The 26,398-nt window shown below is 40.0% G+C and overlaps 1 protein-coding gene across 2 annotated transcripts in view; it reads left to right on the top strand.

Moving 5' to 3' along the window:
* Window positions 1–26,398, top strand: part of NELL1 (neural EGFL like 1) — a 1,044,338-nt gene that overhangs the window by 297,753 nt on the left and 720,187 nt on the right. For both annotated transcript variants that reach the window (XM_062198070.1, XM_062198069.1), the window contains one exon: window positions 7,849–7,948. In XM_062198070.1, the coding sequence (XP_062054054.1) occupies window positions 7,849–7,948 (100 nt within the window). The remainder of the gene's footprint in view (window positions 1–7,848; window positions 7,949–26,398) is intronic.

Below are 26,398 nucleotides of genomic sequence, written 5' to 3'. Positions count from 1 at the left end.
GACCTGGAGGAAGCTTCTAGCTCCTGGCATCAGATTGGCTCAGCTCTGGCAGTTGTGGCCATTTGGGCAATGAACCAGAGGATAGAAGACCTCTCTCTCTCTCTCTCTCTACCCAAATAAATAAAAAATAAATCTTAAAATAAAAAGAACATGTTTGCCTCAGTGTCTTCTGATGAGCTGCCTAGACAAACATTAGTGAGGAAACAGTGCCCAACATTAGTGAGGAAACAGTGGAAAAATACTACTTGCATGTCTAATCTAGGTTCCTGCCTAACAGAATCTGAGGCATGGGCTTTTGTGTTGATGCTTTATTTATATTATTTGTTGGCAGTGATCGAGCAGGGTATGTGAGGTAGAGAGGCACAGACCTATGAAGGTAAGAGTTAGGGACAGATGGAGGAAAGGAAGGAAGGAAAAGCAGGTGAGCAAATAGCAGAGAATACTTCACAGAGCAGTCACAGCTCTATAGCAAGGCACAGCTGGTTTTGTGAGACATCTCCAGACAGGTTCACCAGAACCACTGTGTCTCAGAGTAGCCCATCTTTGCAAGTGGTTTTATCTACAATATTGTTTTATTTCCTTCTCATTGTATCCCTGGGGAAAAGAAAGCAATGCATTTTAAAGATTGAAGAGAGACAGAGGTAATTAGAGATTTGCAGCGGTTCTCAAGGAAATACCAAAGATCTTAAAACTAGTTCTTTTTTGTGATTGGGGTGGAAATCTCTTTCCTATATTCTATGTCTTATTGACCAGAATTTACTCCAGCAGTTAACTCCCTCTAATTTACCTATTCTATTTCCCAACACCCTCATCCTGGCTTCCCCTGGGAATCCAGAGATTGCACAAATCCAGTCAGTTTTGTGGCTATGCAGGTGTGGTGGTCCCTTTGTGTCATTGTATGCTGGGCATAGGGACTTCTTAGTCTGTGGCAGAGTGAATAGTGTAGCAATGAGGGCTTTGTGATCTCTGGATCAACAAGCAAGCTTACAGCTTGGGCATGGGAGGGAAGGCTTGTCCATAATCTGGGGCTAGCACACTATTACATGGTGCTGTTGGACCAATTAATGAGGTAATGCATGTGAAGAAGTTGTACAGTGCATGGAAACCAGTAAGACTTGTACAAATACAAGCTGGTATTATTACACATGACCATACCAGTACTCCTTGGGTGTAAAGCACATGTCATGTTCTTTGTAAACTGTTTCTTTTCTAGGAAAGGGAACATGATTTGAATTCTAAAACCTTTACTTTTCTCTTCTACATCAGGGAAAACTTGGATGATAAAAGGCTATTTTGCCTACTCTATTATCTTGTTGCTAGTCATGCTGTCATGGAAAGAAGCTATCAACCTGTTTTACATTTTGAGTGGGTACTCTAACATGGGTCACTGGTATGATTCAATCTTTTGTGTCATCAGAGAGAGTCAGGGCCAACTTTGAGACCTGTAACTGATATGGGCATGCATGTAAATGTCAGATTATTTAAATAGTGCTTACCATTGTTGCTGGTGCATTGTATGTCCTCTTCACACTTGGATTCAGCTTTTACTGTTCTTATAACTCAAAAATAAATTGGTGCAGACAAGTTATTCTTTTTGCACAAGTGGTATTTGCATGCATGTGTATGAGTGTATGTGAATAACTTCATCCTCTTAATTTGTTATTTTTTTCACTTTTGTCCTTCTGCAATTATTTACTAAATATTTTGTATACAGTAAGAAGGGTCTTGGCAATAATATCTTGGGCATTTGCTGTTTTCTAGGTATTACTTAAAGCATCTTTTTTTTTTTTTTTTGACAGGCAGAGTTAGACAGTGAGAGAGAGAGACAGAGAGAGAGGTCTTCCTTCCCGTTGGTTCACCCCCCAAATGGCCGCTACAGCTGGTGCTACACCAATCCGAGGCCAGGAGCCAGGTGCTTCCTCCTGGTCTCTCATGCAGGTGCAGGGCCCAAGCACTTGGGCCATCCTCTAGTGCCTTCCTGGGCCACAGCAGAGAGCTGGACTGGAAGAGGAGCATCCGGGACAGAATCCAGTGCCCCAACCGGGACTAGAACCTGGGGTGCTGGCGCTGCAGGCGGAGGATTAGCCAAGTGAGCCGTGGCGCAGGCCTAAAGCATCTTTTTAAAAAAAGATTTATTTATTTATTTGAGAGTTACACAGAGAGAAAAGGAGAGGCAGAGAGAGAGAGAGAGAGAGAGAGAGAGACGGGGAGAGAGAGAGAGAGGTCTTCCATCTGCTGGTTCACTCCCCAATTGGCCTCAATGGTCAGAGCTGAGGCCGATTGGAAGCTAGGAGCCAGGAGCTCCTTTCAGGTCTTCTCACGAGGGTGCAGGGGCCCAAACACTTGGACCATCTTCCATTGCTTTCTCAAGCCATAGCAGAGAGCTGGATCGGAAGTGGAGCAGCCAGGACGCGAACCGGTGCCCATATGTGATGTTGGCACTGCAGGTGGCAGCTTTGCCTGCTACACCACAGTGCTGACCCCATACTTAAAGCATCTTAAATATAATATCCAGTTGATTCTCAGAATGGTCCTGTGAGGGAGGTACTATTCATATATGAAAATTGATGCATGAAAGAACAAAGGTATATTGCTAGTGAACTAGTTGGAATCTAAGCCTGGGTTATGTCATAACATTCTCTTTTCCTAGTCTTTCTGCTGCTGTTCTGATGGAAATATTTCTTGTTTCTGAAATTTATAGGGGAAGATGAAGAGGGATTGAATTATCTCTTTCCAGTCTATTTGAGTATACCAAAAACTTGATCAGACTGTGGCCAATTGATTCTCTTGATAAAGGGTAGCATTTATAAAAAGGCCTTGGAAGAACTTTGGAACATATTTAATGGATGTTGTCAGCAGAGGGGGGAGGGGTTGATGGGTGATGAGTGTAGGATAGAAGGGTCTTTGCTCTCTCTGAGGCAGTCTTTCTCAAGACCTAAATCTTAATGCTCAATGACATCTGTTGTATGTAATGAATTAACTTTTCCTAGGCTTCTAAAATGGTACTATCCACGTACTATCCTTGAGAGGATTGAGGAAATAATTGCTCAAATAATTTCCTGTGCTCTATGGTTTAAACGGAGATCTCTAGTTGGCAAAAGCCTACCTGGAGATCCATCCATTTCCATTTTCCTGGGATCATTTTGAAGCTTCAACAACACAATTAGACAAGAAGCAAACTCTTTTTACAAACATGTTCACCAAGTCTTTCCAGAGTTTAACCTATTGTTTAAAAAGTCAATATTAATATAATGTCCTAGAAGTCTTGTTTAATTTTGTCCAATTATTACTTTCCTGCACCATTTCTTTAGCTTGGCAGCAATATTTGACTTGAAGATGTGAGTTTTGCATGCTATTAGACATTTAGGTTGAAGCACAGTGATTAATACAGAAATTATAAGTGGGTACATATTTTTTAATACAGGATTTTTAAAAAAAATATTTGAAAGGCAGACTTAGAGTTACAATGACAGGGAGACAGGGAGAAGAAGGGGGCAGGAATCAATCTTTCATCCAGTGGTTCACTCCCCATATAGTCATAATGGCTGTGGCTCAGCCCTGCCAAAGCCAGGAGCCCTGAATTCCAACCCAGTTTCCCATATGGGTGGCTGGGGCCCAAGCACTTGGGCAATCTTCTGTTGCTTTCTCAGGTGCATTAGCACATGGCTGGATCCGAAGTGGAGCAGCTGGGACTAGAACCATTGATTATTTGTAATGCTGACATTGCTGACAGTGAATTAATCCACAGGGTCACAACACTGGCTCTGAAAGTGTTTATATATTGGCTAAGTGTGTATATTTGGAGACAGTCACTCTGGTTGAGAAAAAAGGGAAGAATTGTATTTTTCCACCAGTTCAGAGGCCAAGACAGCAGTCACAAAATAACATAGCATAATCAGGTAGATTAAAAAATGTTCATCAAAAAATATTTCTTCCATTGGATTACTAATTATAGCATTAAATAGCAATGTACAGCACATTAAAGACAGAGATCCTACATAATTTTTTTTTCAAATTAATTAATTTTCTATGCCATTTCCATTTTAACACCAGGTTGTTTTTTTTTTTTTCATTTCCAATTATCTTTATATACAGAAGATCGATTCAGTATATAATTAGTAAAGACCTCATCAGTTTGTACCCACACAGAAACACAAAGTGTAAAAATACTGTTTCAGTACTAGTTATAGCATCACTGCACATTAGACAACACATTAAGGACAGATCCCCCATGGGATGTAAGTACACAGTGACTCCTGTTGCTGACTTAACAATTTGACACTCCTGTTCATGGCGTCAGTAATCTCCCTAGGCTATTCACTTTACGCTGCTAGGTGGGCAAAATGTTGAAATCTTTACCTAATATATACTAAACTGATCCTCTGTATATAAAGAGAATTGAAAATGAATCTTTACATGAATGGAAGGGGAGAGGGAGCGGGAAAGGGGAGGGTTGCGGGCGGGAGGGAAGTTATGGGAGGGGGGAAGCCATTGTAACCCACAAGCTATACTTTGGAAATTTATATTCATTAAATAAAAGTTTAATAAAAAAAATATTTCTTACCAGAGATAAAGTTTTGAGACTAAAGTCTAAAAAGTTCATGCCTGAATTTGTAGTTGGACTAAATGGATTTAGTAACACTTTGGCAACAGTAATCATGGTCCATACTGTTTTCAAATTCATATGAAAAGGTTTGTCTCTATTTGAACATTCAGTATTATGACCTTACTCATTAACTGTTTTAAAGGTTGATTAGAATTGTCGATTGATTTAATCATTAGTTAAAGCAAGCCCTTAAAAAGGGGGGGGGGGGGACCTTTTATGAGTGATTATTTTTAAGCCTTATGTAGCATTTTAATGTTTTCTTTTTTTTTCCACAATAGCACATATATACTCCTGATGCAAAATTTGGAATATAGTGGAAAATGTGATAGGAAGCAAATGTAAATCACTCCAGAATCTTGCCACCTAGAGATAATATCTTTTAAACGTTTGATTTTTGATAGTAAGAGTGAAATTTATCTTAATTGTCTTAGCTTGGGTTATCCTAGAAGCAAGCCTGAGCTAAGGATTTTTGTCAAAGTGATTTATTAAGGTAATGCTGTCAGGAGAAACCAGAAAGGGCATGGGAAATGCCAGATTGGGGAAGGAAGAAACTGACCAAAGGTTCAATTTTAAGTGAAAGGTCAGACATACCTGATCCCACGGGTAGTTCTGGAACACAAATTATAAACCAGGAGTGGGCATTTGGTGCAAGGACACTCAGCTCATATCAGAATTCCTGGTTTATGTCCCAGCTGATTTGCTTCCTATCCAGATCACTGCTAATGCACAACCTAGGATGCATAACAAGTGGTAGATCAATTACTTGTATCTCTGCCACCTGCATGAGAGAAACAGATCATTGTGGACTCTGGATTCAGCCTGGCCCAGCCCTGGCTTTTGTGAACATTTGGGGAGTGAACCAGCAGATGGAAGATCTCTGTCTCTATCTCACTGCATTTCATAAAAAGGGAAGATAAATACAAATTTTAAAAAAATATAGATGAGAGATTGTTGTTCTTCAAGGTATAGAACATCCATCACATGGCAGTCATTGGCAGTGGGCTTTGGACATTGGGATTGTTGTACTTGTAGATGGTTGAATTTATGGCTCTGCATGAGGAAAATGGTGTTTGTGCCCCAGGTCATCCACTAAGTATGACAGAGGTGAGCTGTTAGTAGCAAGGCACTCAGAAACTTGATGACAGGCTAACTGAACTGATAAAAGGGGTTTGACAGTGTCTACCATTCTTATTTTTTCCAGCAGGCAGCAAGTAGGAATACATATTTTAAGGTTGAAGGGTAGACTTGGCAGCAATCATGGTAAGCAGTTCAGCATTGTGTTCTCCTTTATATTTAGGTCATGCCACTCATAGTAAGATAACTAAATCCTATTGATTTGTAAACATTGGTTTGATTGTTCATTGCAGAAACGAAGGCACATCCTGTAGGAACACTAGCATGATGACTTGTGCTCACTCTCGAGGCTAGATGCTACCCAGAGTGGCATGGACTGAGGGAGAATGGAATCTAAAGGAACAGGGAGATAAGAGCAGGATCAATTCTTAGATCTTAAGCCCAGAAGAAAAATGAGAGGCACCTTAGGAAAGACTAGGAAGTAGAGGAAAAGTAAAAGGAAAGACAAGACAAGACGAGAATGCTAGCAGCTAGAATTTCCAGGCTGGAAACTCTAGGAAAGAAGAGGAAGCCATGATGCAAATAATCCAAGAAGAGTAGTTTCAAATTTTTATTTAACATTTGAAGTTTTATCTCTATTCATATTTAAAAATGTAAGTGCTTGATGTGGTGGGAGTTCTTGTGAACACAGAGAACTGTGGGTCCACTAAAGTGTTAGAGAATCTTAGAGAAGCTCTGTGCCTCCTATACCACTCTTGGTTGTTCAACTCCATCCCATTCTCCCTCTTATTTTGTGAACTAATTTTTAGTCTTTAGCAAGTTTGCTGCCTGGTTGACATAAACATTCCCCTTCAGCATGAGCAGGGAAGATTCAATGTTTTAGATAAAATAAGAAGCTCCAAAACCTTCTTATTTATTTATTTATTTATTTATTTATTTAAGAGGTAGAGTTATAGACAGAGAGAGGCAGAGACAGAAAGAAAGATCTTCTATCCACTGGTTCACTCACCAAATGGCTGCAACAGCTGGAACTGGGCCTATCTGAAGCCAGGAGCCATGAGCTTCTCCCAGGTCTCTCATTTGGGTACAAGGGCCCAAGCAGTTGGACCATCTTCTACTGCTTTCTCAGGCCAAAAGCAGAGAGCTGCATGGGAACAGGAACAGCCAGCATTCAAACTGGCACCCATATGGGATGCCAGCACCGTGGGTAGAGGCTTAACCTACTATGCCACAGCATCAGCCCTTCTCAAACCTTTTTAAAAATAATTAATGTACTGACTTTTAAATTCCAGTGTAAAACTAAATACAGATGCTTGTCATGTCAACAAAGAGAGCCTTAGGTAAAGCAAGGTCATAAAAGTTCACCTGCTGAATATTTAACATTTTATTATAAATGATTTTCTTTAATCTGCAGAAAATCTGGTGCTCTTCTGTATTTCAGTTCAGTCATATCTGTATGCTTTGGGTCTGATCCGCTTCCTTTTATAGGAAAGTCTCTTCTTCCTTTATTATTCAAGTTTCTCCAAATGTAGCATCTTCATAATTTGTTCCCACCTGGGCAAATGAATTATTCTCCCTTGATGTATTATTATATATCTCTTAGAGCACATTATTTAGGAGTTTACTGGCTTACATTTTCTAGTTTAAGAAATTCTTTTCTCTTTCCAACCAAATGGTGAGCTGATCAAGAGCAAGGATGATGTCTTATTTGTCTTGTGGTTCCCAAGGCCTGTTATCCAGAGCAGGAATTCATTATCTTATAGAAGTTCATTGTGCAAAACTTCTCAACTTTTTTTTCCAATGCTCTCTGGTTGTTAACTCCAAATCAACCATCATCAGCACACCCCACAGAAATTGGTGAATGCTACAGGTTAGGCCTCCCTTACTCAAGAGTCAGTTGGTAAGAATTTACCAGTTTACCACAGTGAATGACCTTCTGCTCCATAGAATACACCCAAAAGCTGTTAAAATTGAGGCTTTTCTAAAATAGAAAAGGAATGTGCCTTTCCCTGGAAGGGAATTCCAGGAGTCTTGTCAGTTTAATTTGTGGTACTAACCATTATTCATTGAATTCCTGTAAATACTGTTAGTTGTTATAATTTGTTATCATTGTGTCATCGACTAAAATTACAAACATCTTTTTTGTTTCCCTAATGTTTGACTTCCAGGGTGGAGTTTTAGTTAAAATCACAGAAACGTGCCCTCCTTTGAACTGCTCAGAAAAGGATCATATTCTTCCAGAGAATCAGTGCTGCAGTGTTTGTAGGGGTAAGTGGGCCTGGTGATGGACTGTATTTGGGGTAGGGCTTGGGGCGGCCTTAGTAGGTGTGAGTGTTGAATGAAGATTGTGATGTTAATACCATGGGTTTGACACTCTACTCTGCTCTTTAGAAACTTGCATAGCCTATTTACCTTTCTCAGTCATAATCTCCTTGATTGTAAAATGAAGATAATAATAGTGTCTACTCCACAAGACTGCTGTGAAGATTAAATGGGAAAATGCCTACGTGCCTAGCATCATACCAGGCATGTGATAAAGTTAATAAATGATAGTTCCTACAATACTAATGATAGTTCCTGTAATAATAGCTGTTAGCCTCATTATTGTATTTTCAGGAAGCTTTCTGGTCTGTGGGCCAATTTTCATATCTGATAGAGGGTGGATCCTTATGTATGGATTAGATATATATGCAATTTTTTACTTCCTGTAAGAAAAAAAATAGCTTCAAGTAGGTAACCCTTTCTTGCTAATTAATTCTTGGGCAGAAATTGTTTTTTATCTTTTTTGGAATTCTGTTCATCTACAAGATTATTACTGTTTTTTCAAACTCAAGATTAAGTATCACTTCCTTTCTGAAACACCTCTCTCAGGTAGAATTAGATAAAGATAACCTAGAATTTATTCAAACTCTAAAAAAAAATCCAGTTAAACTCAAAGCTATTACTTTGAAACCATAACTACTGCAAATACTTAACATTCTCAGATAGTAAATTGGATCTTTCTTAACTTATTCTTTAAGTTTCCAGAGTTAAAGAGGACCCAGAAACAAAGTCATTTAGTTCCATTAACCTCACATGAGGGTATTTCCAAAAATCTGGAAAAATGGAACTGAAAGATAGCTTTATTTTGAGTCAACATTGTTTTGAAATCCTTGCCTGGTTTTTCCATACTATGCATTTTCTGTGAACATTTCGAAGGCCCCTCATATTTTACTTTATCCTATTTTTTTTTCTGGCATAGGTGTTGGAAAATGTTTCTGTAAAAGACCATAAATATTTTAGGATTTGTGAACAGATGATTTCTGTTAAAAATAACTCAAATCTGCTGGTGTTGTGTGAAAGTAGCATAGATCATATGTATCAATGGGTGTGGCTGTTTTCCAGTGCAAGTTTACTTACAAATCCAGTGGCAGTACTTAATTTTCTGACTCGTCTTTTAGTACCTTTTGGAATATACAAATGTATATTTTATCATGACATGTTTTCAGCTTAGGCTGAGATTTCTCTGTGGTTGGTCATGAGAGAGCTATGCTTCAGTAAAATTCTTAGGAAAATCTTATCCATGGATGGCCAACGGTAGCTCTTAGAATCAGTGACAAGCTAATCATGCTTTGATTATCTGCTTTCATCACTACAAACATATTTGTGGCTGGAATGCTTTAAAAAATACCTTGAGATTGAGTAGAATTCTCACAGGGATACATTTATTGGTAACTGATAGGGTTGTTAGGAGGTTCTTATAATTTAATGCAAAATCTATCATTTGCTACTTGTTGAGGTGCCAAGTGGGACTCAGTTTATGCAAATCTTTTCTGATTTATGGTTTCATTAGAGCAGAATTATTGATTAGGTCACAGAAATTCAAGAGGAATTTCCTTGCTTTGACTTAATTTATGATAGAGTTGATGTCACTGCTTTTTCTTACATTTGTCTACTGTGCATGTTCTTCCTCATCAGTGAAGATATTGAGAGATGTGACATCTCATTGAAAAGCAAAACTCATGGCTCTCTGTGCTAGCAATCCAGCCACCTTTACCAAACCTGACTCAGCTTTGATGGAGGAGTGAGGAGTAGGAATTAGACTTCACAGATTTTATTTTAGGGCCTTTCTGTGAAATGGAGAGCTTTCTACTTCTTTGTACCTGTTTCTTCCTTTCAGTCAGAAAATCACTAGTTCTTTTATTTGGAAGCTGATGGTTTTGTTTGGAAGGGAGAAAGAGAGCATGCACAAAAGACAGAGAGAGAGAGAGAGAGAGGAGAATTATTTTATAATTTTTGACAACTCTATAATTTGACAGGAACTGGAGCATGTTTTCAGAGATATAGTAGGGAAGAATTTTTCGTAGGAGGTTGAGTGAGCTAAACATTTGATTGCATGAATTCCCTTTGGTCTCTACTATAGCCATTTCAGAATTCAGATGCTGGAATGAAGGGAGCACTGTTTTTGACTAAGACTCTTTTCTGTGGCACCTGCCATCACTACATCCTTCTTCCATATTCAGCCATAGCACAGCAAATCCCAGAACATCCATCCTATTTGTCCACATGTTGGGGTACTCCTGTGCAGCAGGAGTCAGCAAATGAAAGGCTTATCTATCTGAGCAGTTGGTATCTCTTCTTCATTGAACCCTACAATTTAAATGAGAATTAACAAAAAGATGAATCTACAAAAGCTCTAAGGTATGTGGCCTTGAAATACTCTCTCCACAAGTTTTTCTTAAGATTTATTTATTTATCTGAAAGATATTACATATATATGTATATATGTATGTATATATATGTGTATGTGTGTATATACATATATAGTGTGTATATATGTATATATATATGTATATATATGTGTGTGTGTGTATATATGTATGTATGTATGGAGAAAGAATCTTCTATCAGCTGACTCATTTCACAGATAGCCAGGGCTGGTCAGGCCAAAGCCATGAGCCTGAAGCACCATTCACATGGGTGACAGGGGTCCAAGTTCCTGGGCCATCCTCTGCTGCTTTCCCAGGCACTTTAGTGTGGAACTGGATCAGAAGTGGAACAACCAGTATTCTAACCAGCACTCCAATATGGGATGCCAGCTTTGAGGCAGCAGCTTAGCTCACTGCACTACAATGCTAGCCCCCTCCATAAGTTTTACCCCATATCTCTTAATTCCAAAGTATTTCTTAAAATGATCTTCAGAACTGACATAATAGTTGAAAGGAGAGATAGCTTGTAATGTTCTGTAGTACAGTAGAGGTAACAATAATTAAATGTATATTTCCAAATATCAATTAGGATTTTGAATGTTCCCAATCCCCCCCCCCCAAATGATACATGTGCAAGGTGAGGAATAAGCCAGTCTCCTTGATCTGACCATTACACATTGTACACATGTGTTAAAACATCTCACTATGTCCTCTAAACTTGTATAATTATGTTAAATTAAAAACTTTTAAAACCATACAAATGCAAAAAAAATGGGGCCAGCACCGGGGCTCACTTGGCTAATCCTCTGCCTGTGGTGCCGGCACCCTGGGTTCTAGTCCCAGTTGGGGTGCCAGATTCTGTCCCGGTTGCTCCTCTTCCAGTCTGGCTCTCTGCTGTGGCCCGGGAAGGCAGTGGAGGATGGCCCAAGTACTTGGGCCCTGCACCCTCATGGGAGACCAGGAGGAAGCACCTGGCTCCTGGCTTCAGATTGGCGCAGCACACCGTCCATAACGGCCATCTGGGGGGTGAACCAACGGAAGGAAGACCTTTTTCTCTGTCTCTCGCTCTCTCACTGTCTAACTCTGCCTGTCAAAAAAAAAACCAAAAACATACAAATGCATAAACAAAAGAAGGCAAAGCCCTCAAAAATTTGGGAGCAAAGTACATAATTAACTTTGAAAACAGCATCTAGAAAAAGTTCTGTTTATGTTAAAGATATATATGCTTTAATGTGCATATAAAAGCAACAAACTAATAATCTTGGGATGTAGGATTATGGCCAATTTTCATTTTATCCTTTTTGTATTAGTTTAGGCAATTTTACCATTTTTACACAATAAATTTGTACTTATATTGAAAAAGAAGTAGAAATCTCTTGCAATTTTGTGAGAAATACTTTTTTTTGAAGCTTTTAACATTTATTTGAAAGGCAGAGAGAGAGAGAGAGAAAGAGAGAGAGAGAGAGGTTGCGTCTGCTGGTTTACTCCCCAAATGGTCATAAGGTAAGGTGGCTCAACAGAATCCTAATGAAATGTGGAAACTTCACAGTATCCAGACAGGAATGAGAAAGACTTTGTCCAGTGACTCTTGTTGTTAATTTAACAATTAACACTATTATGTATGACATCAGTGATCACCCGATGCTTTTGACAAGAGCAGCCTAGACTATGGAAGCCTTTTGAGTCCGCAGTATTCGACAATATTTAGCCAAGGCCTTGAGCAAAGTGGAAGTTCTCTCCTCCCTTCAGATAAAAGTACATGAGAAGGGTCTTCCATCCGCTGGTTCCCTCTCCAAATGGCTGCAACAACAAGAGTCACTGTGCATTTACTTCTCATGCAGGACCTGTCCTCAATGAGTTGTACTATGAGAATTAACTGTAAAATTTGTTCTCAAATAGTTTTTATATTTTTGTGTATGTGTGCAAATTGTTGAAATCTTTACTTAGTTTAGAGTTGGTTTTCTGTGTATAAAGTTAATTGAAACTGAATCTTAATGGAAAATGGGACTGGGAATGGGAGAGGGAGGAGGAGGTGGGGTGGGAGGGTGGCTATGGTGAGAAGAATCTCTATATTCCTAAAGTTGTACTTAGGAAATTGTACTAATTAAATAAAAGGTTTCTAAAAAAAATAAATTAAAAAAAGACCTTTCTCTCAAAAAAGAAAGACTTTGATGTAGACTTCTGAGGAACAGTGCTCTCCTGGGGAAATTTCCCTCAGATGAATAACCTGATGGTTGTAGGAAGACAGAGAGAGAGAGAAATGATAAATACACTTATTGAAGGGCCTTTGGTGTGAGCATTGAGAGCCACAGCCACTTTCGTTCCTGTAATCAACAACACGAGGGTGGCAGAAGTCATTCCGCTGTTACTGCAACTTGGTGCTCACCCCTGATGATCGGAATCCACCTCCCTACATTTACTTAGCTGCCTGTGTCTGTGGACAATCTCAATCTACCAAGCACATGGTCCAGCCTTCCCATATGCAGGATGAAAATTACTTTACATAGGCCGGCGCCGTGGCTTAACAGGCTAATCCTCCACCTTGCGGCGCCGGCACACCGGGTTCTAGTCCCGGTTGGGGTGCTGGATTCTATCCCGGTTGCCCCTCTTCCAGGCCAGCTCTCTGCTATGGCCCGGGAAGGCAGCGGAGGATGGCCCAAGTGCTTGGGCCCTGCACCCACATGGGAGACCAGGAGAAGCACCTGGCTCCTGCCTTCGGATCAGCGCGATGCGCCGGCTGCAGCTTCTCTCTGTCTCTCTCTCTCTCACTATCCACTCTGCCTGTCCAAAAAAAAAAAAAAAAAAAAAAAAAAAAAAAAAGAAAAGAAAATTACTTTACATAAAAATTGAGTGTTTCTCACATTTTCATTACTTTCTGTTTTGTTTTGTTTTGTTTTGTTTTTTTTAAAGCATAGGGAAGGGAAAGGAGGGGAGGGAGGGCAAGAGGAACTGAATAATTGGCCATAGAAGAGGCCCGCAGAGCTTTCCAAGGCTTGTCAGAATAATAGTCCAACCTCCCCCTCCTCTAGACTCAGAAAATATTAAAGCAGAGGAAAAAATATGAAAAACAAATAGAAGTCATAGAAAAGTATTTCTTGGGGTTGGTGTTGTGGTGCAGTGGGTTAAGTTGCAGTCTGCAGTGCCAGCATTGCACATGGGCAGTGGTTCAAGTCCCAGCTAGGCTGCTTTCTATCCAGTATCCCTTTTTTTTTTATCTGACAGATGGAGTAGACACTGAGAGAGAGACAGAGAGAAAGATCTTCCTTCCATTGGTTCACCCCCTAAATGGCCACTATGGACGGAGCTACGCCAATCTGAAGCCAGGAGCCAGGTGCTTCCTCCTGGTCTCCCATATGGGTGCAGGGGCCCAAGGACTTGGGCCATCCTCCACTGCCTTCCCAGGCTGCAGCAGAGACCTGGACTGGAAGAGGAGCAACCAGGACTAGAACCCGGCGCCCATATGGGATGCTGGCTCGGCAGGTGGAGGATTAACCAAATGAGCCATGGTCCCAGCTCCTATCCAGCATTCTTGATTACAAACCTGGTAAAGCAGCAGAAGATGTTCCAAGTGCTTTGGCCCCTTTACTCATGCTGGACACTCAGACAGAGCTCTGGAATCCTGACTTTGGGGAGGTTTAGACAAGGCATTTGAGAAAACTTCCAGAGGTTGTATTTTGTTATTTGATTCTAATCTGTTTCAAAAAGCTCATGAAGAATGGAGTTAAAAGATTCGGTACAATTTTTTTTATATTGTCGACCAAAATAATCAGAGTCTGGTTGGGATGTCAGAGTTTATTCAGCTAGTCAAACTAAGGATTTAAAACCAATAACAACCAGTCAGTTGCCTGAGATGGCGTCTGCACAAGCCTGAGTTTGGTTACAGGTTTTATCCTTTCTGTAGAGTTGAGTACATGTACTGAGTCAAGTTTAAAGACAGATTTATGTGAGGTTATCAATCACACTGAAAACAGAATAATACCTCATTGAAAACTGAAGGACACTTAGTAATAGCTAACAGACCTGATTATCGATTAAGGAGGTGAATTACATTTCCCACTCATTCCCACATTCTGTGTTATCCAAATGCAGGGAGAGGTAAACAATGGGGTCGTTAATCACTCTTCCTATAATGGCCCTAAGATGTAAACTTCACTCCTTCAAGTACAGTAAAAGTTTCCTTGGTCACATTATATCTGCTGAAAGATCCTGTTACCTAGGAACCTGATGCAAGCTGTCTGCAAATCACAGACACTATACCAGCTAACTGAGGTCTCTCCAGTCTACTTCAAAGTCCCCAAAATGCTTGCATATTTCTTTTTATAACACATGTTTCAATGAATCTTTTGAAGATCCTTCATAAAACATACATAAGGCTCTCTGACATTTAAAAAGTAGCATTTGTTTTAATGATCTCATTTTATGAATTGATTCTTTAAATGTAGGAGACAAAGTAGGGATGAGGATATGTTGCCACCCCTAGTATGTTTCTGTCATTGTCATGTCAATGAATTTTTGAATGATATTCTTTTAGTATCAGCTGTCTGGCTGCAAGTATTTAATATAGAAAATAATGTTAAAACTCATTTTGATGAGTCACAAGTTTTTTCTGCATTATAAATTGTTAACTTAATTATGAAGTTAATTGTTCTTGGTGAGTCATCCTCATTTTCCTATATGGTACCTACCCATTCCCACTTCCCTGGATAATCAAGATGGATGGTGCAGACTCTAGCTTGATATTTGATCTTTTCTCTGTAAGAGTTAAACCCAAGACCTTAGAATTAAGAATATCAAGCTCTGACAGATATAGGGTATTTATTGTATTAACAGAATTTGGATCCAATCTATGGGCTTCGATTCCTTGTCTCCCATTCTTGGATAATGCCAAACAAATTCCTCTTCCCTTGAGATTAAAAAAAGGTAACCAGCTGGACAGGTGGTTAAATCTACAGGGCTATCAGTGAAGCAGGGATGCCCCTAGGAAAACAACTACAGAGCAGGTAAAGAAGAAACCTGTGAAAGGAAGAAAGGTGATAGACATTGGCAGGGAGAGGCTACTTTGCAACTGCTGGAGCTCAAGGTTTCAGTCACTAGCAGCAAAGAACAGCTCTAATCACTGCTGCAGCATTTCTCTCCCGCCTCAGGACAGTTTGTGCTGGCAGTATGAAATTTGTTTGCCCTCCTCATTACCTTGAGGGAATAGCTAAAGCAGGAGTCTGCCCAGTTGAAGTTTGAGGCCGTTAGTTAGAAAAGGGAGAAGGGGCATTGGAGTGACATCTATGCTGCTACCTAGGAAGAAGTAATAAAAGCATGAATGTAGATCCAGGGAAGTAAAAAGGCTGCTTGTGAATTTCCAGTGCTTTCAGTTAAACGCTGAAAAAAAGTCAACAATCTTGACCATGCATTCTCAGCACTGCTTGAGGGAAACACACCAATCATTTGTTTATACCCCAATTCTTTTTTTTTTTTTTTTTTGACAGGCAGAGTGGACAGAGAGAGAGACAGAGAGAAAGGTCTTCCTTTTTGCCGTTGGTTCACCCTCCAATGGCCGCCGCGGTAGCGCGCTGTGGCCGGCGCACCACGCTGATCCGATGGCAGGAGCCAGGTGCTTCTCCTGGTCTCCCATGGGGTGCAGGGCCCAAGCACTTGGGCCATCCTCCACTGCACTCCCTGGCCACAGCAGAGAGCTGGCCTGGAAGAGGGGCAACCGGGACAGGATCGGTGCCCCGACCGGGACTAGAACCCGGTGTGCCGGCACCGCAAGGCGGAGGATTAGCCTAGTGAGCCGCGGCGCCGGCCTATACCCCAATTCTTGACACACTCCTCAGGGTTTCATTCCCCTTACAATCAGCAGCTCTAATTGTACCTTGAATGTCGCCAGTGACTTTGGAGGATTTTGCTGCATGTTTATGACTTTCAATATTGGGAAAAAAGTTCTTCTCAACATCTGTTTCCAATGTGTTTATCTGTAATTTTAATTCATGCCCACTTGCGTTGTCATCTGGCCTGGACTGAAATTAGCTGGGATTATTTGTACTATTTAAGATTTTATGCCCTTCAATTAAATCTTCCCAAAGGGTCTGGGCACTGCAGATTCCACCTCCCCTGTACTCCAGCATTCCCTATCATTTTAGGTGAATTTATAATTGAATTGGTTTTAGAGAAAGGATTTCAGGATATTTGAGATTAAAAGAGACTTGGAAAGGAGGCACTTCATGAGAATGTAGGCTGGTGCCCAAATAGAGGACCTGGAAGTTTGTAGATGAGTCAGATCCTCGTCCGCATATTGATAGATGGGATCAGCTCAAACCCCCTGCAACCATGGGCTAATATGGTCTGGACTCTAACTTCCACCATTGAGACATTTGAAAGAGAGTACAGTCTCAGGAAGTGTATTAATTTCTTGACCCTGAAGATGCTACAATGGATTGAGGTCTAGGAAGCCTCCAGAAGGAGACGGGTTGTCCAGGAGAGGAGACTTGAAACCTGGGTGAGGTTACCTTGGACAGGAAAACCCATGCAGACTATCACAAAGGAAACCAATTGCTTTCTAAGAACCTGTAAGTCTGGAGCTTCATCTCTAAGAGGCCCAACCTGATGGCTCAACTGTCTGTTCACACAAAGCTACAGGCATTTCCTTACTTTCAAGGACCCAGGCTTCTCCTATGCTAAGTATGCTAATTGTGAAGGTTGTAAGAGCATCTAGTTCTCATAAATTATTTTTGGGCTAAATCCCTCCTGATCAATCCATTGGTAGTGATGATGCCATACGTCTGAGACAAGTGGAACATGCTCTCCTTAGTGTACCATTTCTCTGTGTGTGAATTTAAAGGCTGGGTGAGCAGTGGTGACTATGAGAGGTATTGACTTCCTGAAATTTGAGTTAGAGTAGAAGAACCTGGAGTGCATTTTCAGATTGTCCAAGTATATAACTTTGAAGGCAGCCTGCCTGATCTGCTGAGGATATGTTAGGGGAAGGAGATAGAGGGGAAGCAATGGTGCTTTATATGGAGTCAAAAGTGAACTATTTTAGAGATGCTAAGTCCTGCCCAGAGGTAGTGTCCTATTCAATTTTTATTGTGGAAGAAGTCTCAGGAGTAAACCATCATTGGGCAGAAGTGAGAGATGCAGCAGCATGAATGAATGACTTTGCCATAATTATAGAATGGGACTTGGAGAATTACAATGTGGAGGCCTCATTCTAATAGGAAAGCCTTATTATATGCAGATTAGGGCAATAGATTTAAAGAACGAAAATGGAAACCATTTTATTAGTTTTATGGGCCTTTCACTGATAACATAACTCTAGATAGAAGATCCCTAGAGGGAATCCAAATTTTGTACTGCTGTCAGCCAATGGAGAAAAAATGTGACCTCCACCTTTATGTGTCTTCATTAATTTGCTTGACCATGTCATGACCTCATGCTGATCCATGAATTTGGAACTCCTTGTTCAGTCAACCTCACTTATCTAAGAGGAGATATCTCTTTAGTACTTTGTGTGAGGACCATTCTCTGACATATTTTCCAGGAACATCTTGTCCTTCTCCATCATAATATCCCTTATAACCCATTGCTGGAAGTCAGGCATTCCTGCTATAATGTAAAATGAATAAAGAAATGTTTATGATGCTTTTGATATTCCTGCCTGTATCTCTATTGCCTAGCATAGGACCTAGGCACGTGCTTGGTACTTAATATATACTTACTGAATGAGTGAATGGCACCTCTGCTGTGAACTAAAATTAGGGAGATGGTCTGAGTAAAACCTGAACTCTCATTTCAGCAGATTATGTGCCTTTCTCTGAACAATTGCTCCTTCTAAAACTCAAGTGTGAGCTCCAAGTGGGTCTTATTCATCTTCGTAGCTCATCTATAGGTAATGCTCTGTTGTGTGACTAGCTATTTTTCTTCTGACTTTGAGTCTTAAAGTGATGAGTGATAATGGACTGACTGGTTCCTGGAGAAAGAAACAGGGTTTATTTATTTGGAAAGATTCTAGGTATTTCTTGGGCTAGGAAATGCTAATGGCCAATGGAGTACTGTTCATCACAGGCCAAGGTTGGTTCTGCTCAAATTTTCCTTAATGATTAAATTCATAGCTGGGCTAAGACATGAGGTGATGGAGAGAGATTAGGAATCATATTTGAGTTTATATCTGTGCTTAACTCATCTGCTACCATCTGCGGGAAAGCACTCTGTTTAATACTGAGTTTATTTATCTGTAAAACACTCTTTTGATTCTAATTTTGAAGCACTCTCAGGAATGAGTCATTAGTTCAATAAATGCTAGTGGAGTGCCGGCAGTGTGTTGGACATTGTCTTATGCACAAGGCAAACAAACTTGTATGGCCCTTTCCCTTGTAGAGGTAAGCTTCTAGTGGGGAAAGAGGCATTCTCCAAATAAACAAAAAAAAAATCCCGTAATAGAAATGATAACTGCTATGAATGAGAGCATTAGGGTGATATATGAAAGAATAATGGGTTTTAATTTAGACTTGGGGGCAAAGAAGGCTTCTGTGAATAAAAAATATGTATATATATATTTTTTTCCTTTTTAAAAAGAATTTTTCCCTTGCTTTATTAAAATGTAGTATGCAGATAAAAATTATACACATTGACAGTGTACAACATGTTTTAATAAACATAAACATTTGCTATGATTAAATCAATTTAATTAGCATATCTATCGCCTTACATACTTATTTTTTAATAAGAATATTTAGGATATACTCTTGTAGCAATTTTCCAGCATGCAATATGTTATTATTTTGAATAAAAATATGAAGCCCTTGGAAGATTTTTAAGAGATTGACATGATCCAATCTATGTTTTAAAAAAATCCTTTTGTGTGGAAATGGATTAGTGACATGAAAGAGAGAGAGAGCAGAAAGACAAATGAGGCGATGTCTGTTTGAGATATGATAACAATTTGGAGTAGGATGGGTTTTTCTTATTGTTGTAGAATGGGAGAGAGAGACAGAGGGAGATTCAAGTTATATTTATGAAACAAAATTGACAGAACTTAGAGAAGGCTGGTATTTAAGGAGCGAGGGCAAAGATGACTCAGTTTTGTAGAATGGGTAGTAAAAGTGCCACAGATAGATGGGGAGGGGAGTAAATGTGGAGCATAGATTTGGGAGGTCAGATCAAGAAATCCGTTTTAGGCGCTGGTGCTGTGCTGCAATGTGTAAAGCTGCCGCCTACAATGCCAACATCCCAAATGGGCTCTGGCTTGTACCCCCAGATGTTCCACTTTCAATCCAATTCCCTGCTGATGTGCCTGGGAAAGCATCAGAAGATCTTGGCCCAAACGCTTGGGCCCTTGCACCCACATGGGAGACCAGGAAGAAGCTCCTGGCTTTGGACTGACCCAGCTCCGGCTGTTGTGGCCAAAATTCAGGGGAGTGAAGTGGTGGATGGAGGATCTTTCTGTCTCTGCCTCTGCCTCTCTGTAATTCTGCCTTTCAAATAAATTAATAAATCTTAAAAAAAGAAAAGCAGTTTAATTTTAGCTAGGTGAACTTTAAGAGGCCTGTGAGGATAACCTAATGGAATATCAACGGCCTACAGGCCACAATGATATAACACAATAGAAAGCGGGATATGCCGGCAGTCAGTATTGTTTCCTTTATGGTTTCTTATAGTGAATTGAGATTCTTGCATCATTGCCTCTAGAGAAAGGGAAGTATTCTCAGAGACCAGAAATGATCAGACACAGGTGTTTGTCTAGATTTAATTTCTGCTGAAAGAATGGCAGAATCTGTAGTTGATCCCAAAATGGATGTTTTTAAAAGTATTACAGTGTATAGAAGGTTTACAATCCACAAGTACGTTCAGAGAGTAGTCATTAGTAGTTGTTTATAACTCCAGGTTTTTAAATCTCAGAATTTTTTTCTTAGTAGTCCTAACAGGAATTTGAATCACATTGTCGTTTTTTTCACTTACTAGCCATATTACCTTGGACAAGTAAAGAACCATATACATTTTTCTAATCTGTAAGATAAGAGTAATCTTTAGGGTTGTCGTGAGGGTTTAACAAAGTAGTATGTGTAGCATGTTTAGCACTATGCCTAGTGTGCTGGAAGAAGCTGATAAGTAGCAGCTTTTATAATTAAAGTCTGGGGCCAGTGCTGTTGCTCACTTGGTTAATCCTCTGCCTGTGGCACCAGCATCCCATATGGGCACCGGGTTCTAGTCCTGGTTGCTCCTCTTCCAGTCCAGCTCTCTGCTCTGGCCCGGGAAGGCAGTGGAGGATAGCCCAAGTGTTTGGGCCCTGCACCCACAGGGAGACCAGGAGGAAGCACCTGGCTCCTGGCTTCAGATCAGTGCAGTGCGCCGGCTGTGGCAGCCATTTGGGGGGTGAACCAACGGAAGGAAGACCTTTCTCTCTCTCACTTCTAACTCTGCCTGTTAAATAAAAAAATAATAATTAAAGTCTTCTCTGTGTTTGACCAGTGCTAGTTAAAAATACCACTGTGTGCTTCTAGTTATATAATTATTTCAGAAACTCTAGAGTCTCTTATTAAAAATAGTCAAGCAAAAGAATTTGACTATTGGGTAATTTATTTATTTATGAGTATGTTCTATAATGTGATCACAGCTTCTAATTAAAAAGAAAATTGATATTTAAGAAGGTTGGTGACTTTGAGAAGTCTCATGCATCAGACTTTATTGATAACCAGCAGAAGAAAAAAAAATATATCAAATTGTGGCTGGAGGACTTGATAGAGAGAAATTGTGGGCAGTAGCTGATTACAAACTCCAGAAAAGGAAGATGTATATCTTAAATGCCATGGTATTCAGACACATCTGATAAGAAAGACAGCCTGTAGAAGGATTCTGAAAGGTGGAGAGTTAATTAAGGATTTAGGCCATGGCAACCAGCTCAGATGCCAAGGTAGGGTATAAGAATGATGCTGAGCAGCTGGAATGGTGGGTTGTTGTAATGGCTCCATAACTGTGTAAATTTACTAAAAATCATCAGACTGTGCACTTAAAATAGATGGAATTTGGAAGATGTAAGTTATGCCTTAATACAAATATGTAAAGAAAGAAATATGGGGGCTGGTGTTGTGGAGCAGCAGGCTAAGCCACCTCCTGTGACACTGGCATCTAATATCAAAGCACAGGTTCAAGTCCCAGCTGCTCTGCTTCACAAACACAGCTTCCTGCTAATATACATGGGAAAAAAGCTGAAGATGGTCCAAGTACTTGGCCTCTGACACCCATGTGGGAGACTTCTATGGAGGTCTGGGATTCTGGCTTTGGCTTGACCTACCCCCTGCTACTGTGGCCATTTAGGGAGTGAACCATGGATGGAAGATATCTCTCTGGCTCTCTCTCTCTCTCTTTGTTTTTAAAAAAGAAAGAAATATAGTGACTATTAAGTAAGTGAAATTTTTCCTTCCATTTTGTTAACAGGGAGTATTGCATGCCCCTACAGGTTTTTTTTTTTTTTTTTAAGATTTATTTATTTATGTGAAAGTCAGAGTTACAGAGAGAGAGCAGGAGAGGCAGAGAGAGAGAGGGGGCTTCCATCTGCTAGTTCACTCCCCAACTTGTCCACAACAGCCAGAGTTGTGCTGATTCAAAGCTGGGGGCTAGGAGCCTCCTTCAGGTCTTCCAATGTGGGTATAGGGTCCCAGGGATCTGGGCCATCTAATACTGCTTTCCCAGGCCACAGCAGAGAGCTGGATCAGAAGTGGAGCAGCCAGGACTGGGACGGGCGACCATACGGGATGCCAGCACTGCAGGTGGTGTCTTCACCAGCTATGCCACAGATCTGGCCTGCCCCCACAGTTTAATTGATCTATTCATTCACTCATTAGTTTCTGACCCATTCTTCTCTTCATGTTTCCATCCACCCATAAGCCATATGCCAATTAGATACCTCAGTGTGAGGAGTGTTTGGTTGAGAGGAATGAGTAAGACATAGACCTTCACAGAAAGAAGATGAAATGGTTAAAGTTAAGCTTTTTTTGGTTAAAAAGGTTTGGAATTACCTGGAGGATAAGATATACATTTTGATTATGAGAAGAGACCTCAGTTTTAGTGTGTTTGAATATATGCATGCATGAATGACATCCTCTTTAACCTTTGGTCAATAGGATTCTGAAAAATGTGTTGCTGCTGGGAGGACAGTGGAATAGCTCAATGATAAAAATGTCTCCCTCAGACAGACCTGGATTTTGACTCTGTATACTGTTTATACATGTACTAACTTCACCAAGATTCAATTACTGCACCTGTAAAGTGGGAGTGATAGTTTAGTTTCCTAGAGTTGTTAATAGAATTAAAAGGGATAATGTGGGTAAAATACTTAGCTGAGTTGTCTACCACCTAGTATTAACTCAATAAAAGTTAATCATTGCCACCATTATCCTTTCATCATATTATTTCATGTTCTCTAAACTTGCATTCTTTTTCCTCAAGGGTTGGAGTGCTACTCTTCCCGCTAGTGTCTGTGTCCCTCCCCTTCTCATGTATCTGCCCACCCTAGCTTCCAGTCTCTGCCCACCATAGATTCATGCCATTTGAAAATAATTCCTCCTCCTATGAAATGCTTGGACCATTTTCCCTGCTCACATCTCATGTAATACTTCATTTTGATGCACCCCCATATTTTGCTTATCTCTCCATAAAATTTGTAATTTCCCCAAGGACAGAGAGTATTTTAAACTTCCCTGTATTGTCCCCAAATACTTGTATGATTCTGCAGTCAACAGAATAGTTGCCCCATAAATGTTGCATGAATGACTACTCACTCACTTCTACAGAAATATAAATAAGTGCTGCTCAAATGAAGGCCCGGATTTTCGAAATTCCACATGTGTGTGTGTGGCATTGTGGTGCAATGGGTTAAACCACTGCTTGTGACTCTGTGATATAATAGATGAGTGCTGATTTGTGTTCCTGATAGCCCACTTGCAGGCTGGCTTCCTGCTAATGCTTCTAGGGATGCAGTGAAAGATGGCTCAAGTAATTGGATCCCTTCTACCCATGCAGGAGACCTGGTTGGGGCTCCTGGATCCTGGCTTCAGCCTGGCACAGTCCTGGTTGTTATGACCATTTTGCAGAGTAAAATAGTAGATGGAAGATCTTGATCTCTCTCTGTGTCTCTCTTTTGTCTATTTTTTGTCTCATTTAAATAAATAAATACATCTCTTAAAAAATTCTTCACTTTTGGTATGATGGTCAGGCTCAACCAAAGTGAATTTGACATTAAGATTATTTTGTTCCATGAGCCCTTAAGCATCTTTGAAATACAATTTACCCCACTTTCTGCATTGTGAATTGTGAATGTGTCACAGGTCACATGCTTGATAGAGGGCTATGCACTAGAAAATCACATTTTTTTCATCATACCATATATTTCTTTTAAATTTTATTTTTAATTGACAAAAACTATGTATATTTATGGAGTATATTTGTATTTATTATGAGGTTTTTTATTTATGTTTGCAGCAGTGTTTGGGGATCTTTGTTCTTGGCTGTCAAAAGCAGGTGGATAGAAAGAGAAAAGAAACACAAAGAATACATGAAATGAAGAACATACAGGTAACATTGAGTCAAGGCTTTAAAATGAAGGAAGCTATGACAGCTTAATTGTTGATCAGTTCTGACATGGCGAGTAAGTCCAGGCACTTCCTCTAGCAAAGAGAACTGTGATGGCTAAAATTGCCACTTCAGTAGCAAAACATGAAGTACTTTTAGTTGTAATGATTCTTGCAAACCTTTCAAACCATCATAGAGGAGTTCTCAGCTGTCAGACAGTTCAGATTTCTAACAAGTTAAACTCTTGTTCTGACTTTAATTGGGTTAATAGGTCATAGGTAGTGAGACTGGATGTGACACCATGATCACGTAGCACTGTGTGTCTACTCTCTAATGTCTCAAGTAATGGCTGCATCTTTCACTTTTAAGCACTAGGGTTTGCTATCTGAGAGGGTATATGACATACTGAGAAGTACCTGGTTAGTAGTTTTTTAAACCAAACTTAGAATTTTAGCATCGCCACTTATTAGCTAGGTGTTGATGAGTTTGAGCTTCTCCTTTGTTATTTTGAAGTCCAAAAAAACCAGATTATTAAGTTATTTGTCACTTTTGTCACCATTATCAACTTTATTTTTATAATTATTATTGTCATCATGGTAGCTGCCATTTATTGATTTTATTAGTTTGTATCAGGAATTGTTCAATGCTTTATGTGACTTAGCCCATTTAAGTATTTCACCAACACATTAATAAGCTAGATAATATCATTCTCATTTAAAACATCTAGTATAATGACAGACATATTACAGGTGCATTAATTGTATTATTATTTAATTGAAATTATTCTCATCTTCTAGACTAAGTATATCCTAAATATTGCTAGTTTAAGGTTCTATTTCAAATGGAAGTAGTTCTAGAATGCTAAAACTAAAAGGAACTGAATTTACTGTTCCAGTTCAATGATTTCAATATTTTTAAGCTAGAAATTTTTCACATTATTAATATATTAAAACATGAACTCATAACTATTCAACTACTTATATCAGGAGCAGAAGTCTTATTTTGTTTAAGATTTTATTTATTTATTTGAAAGGTAGAATAACAGAGAGAGAGAGGGAGAGACAGAGAAGAAAGGCCTGCCATTCACTGGTTCATTTCCTAGAGGCCACAACGGCTGGAGCTACGCCGATCTGAAGCCAGGATCCAGGAGCCTCTTCTGGGTCTCCCAGACGGTGCAGGGGTCCTAGCACTTGGGCCATCCTCAAGTTTCCCAGGCCATAAGCAGAGAGCTGGATTGAAAGAACAGCAGCTGGGGCATGAATTGGCACCCATATAGGATGCCTGCGCTGCAGGGAGAGGCTTAGCCTACTATGCCACAATGCCGGCCCCAGGAGCATGGTTCTTGAACCTTGTGTAACAACTCTTTGGTGTTTAAGGCTATGAGGATAAAAAATTTGAAAATCATTGATGTCATCTATTCCTTGTATGTAGGCAAAGTGATTTATGATGTTTGTTAACTGCAGGCCTTGAATTAAAAATTAGGTCTCCTGGTCTCTGGATCATAATTTCCTATGATCTCACAATATGTGATATAGCATGATAATTATTCAATAAAATGTACCAATTTAAAGGTGATAAATTATCTTAATATATCTTCATATTTGGACTTTACAACTTTTGTGGTAGGTATAACCTATTCCTCCTAGTTCACCTAAAAAGCCTGTGAAATATGTAAATCGTTTTCTTTTTTAAAACTCCTTGGAGCTGGCCAGAGTAAGGGGGGAAATCAGAGACCATAAATATTGAAAAAGTACAACAATTCCATTGTGATAATCAAGTACACAGGAGTGGTATTTGCCCTGAAGAAAATGTTTAGTCTTTGATCATTTAGAATCTGACCTCTACAGGATACTGTGTAAGAATGTAGGAGACGGGCCAGTGCTACGGCATAGCGGGTTAACCGGCTGCCTGCAGTGCCAGTATCCCATATAAGTGCCTATTTTAAACCCGGCTGTCCCACTTTACATCCAGCTCCCTGTTAATGCACCTGGGAAAGCGCCTGGGAAAATGGGCCAAGATCTTGGGCCCCTGTACCTACCTGGGAGACCCAGATGAAGTTCCTGGCTCCTGGCTTCATTCTAGCTCAGCCCTGGCTGGCCATTTCAGCCATTTGTGGAGTGAACCAGCAGATGGAAGACCTCCCTATCTCTTCCTCTCTGTCTGGAACTCTGCCTTTCAAATTAAAAAAAAAAAAAAGACTGTAGGAGACAGCTTGTGGATACTGTGAGATGTGTAAGGCAAGAATCTTGAAGCATATATACCTCAGTGAGTAAAGTAGGAAAAATCTACTCTTTGGAAGGAAACTTGGTTGTTGGCATAGATTCGAGATTGGGGAAACTTTGCACTCCTTCGAACTTAGAGCTAGAATTTATTCTACCTGTGTGGCTCAATTCTCTTGCCTCAAGGCAAAAATGTAGTTGAAGGTGATCTTGGGTTGATAGTTGCCTTAGGCACCTAGCATAAGCTAACATGT

This window comes from Lepus europaeus, chromosome 7, assembly GCF_033115175.1.
Source record: "Lepus europaeus isolate LE1 chromosome 7, mLepTim1.pri, whole genome shotgun sequence".
Classification (NCBI taxonomy): Eukaryota; Metazoa; Chordata; class Mammalia; order Lagomorpha; family Leporidae; genus Lepus; species Lepus europaeus.
This window is presented reverse-complemented; position numbering and strand designations above follow the sequence as displayed.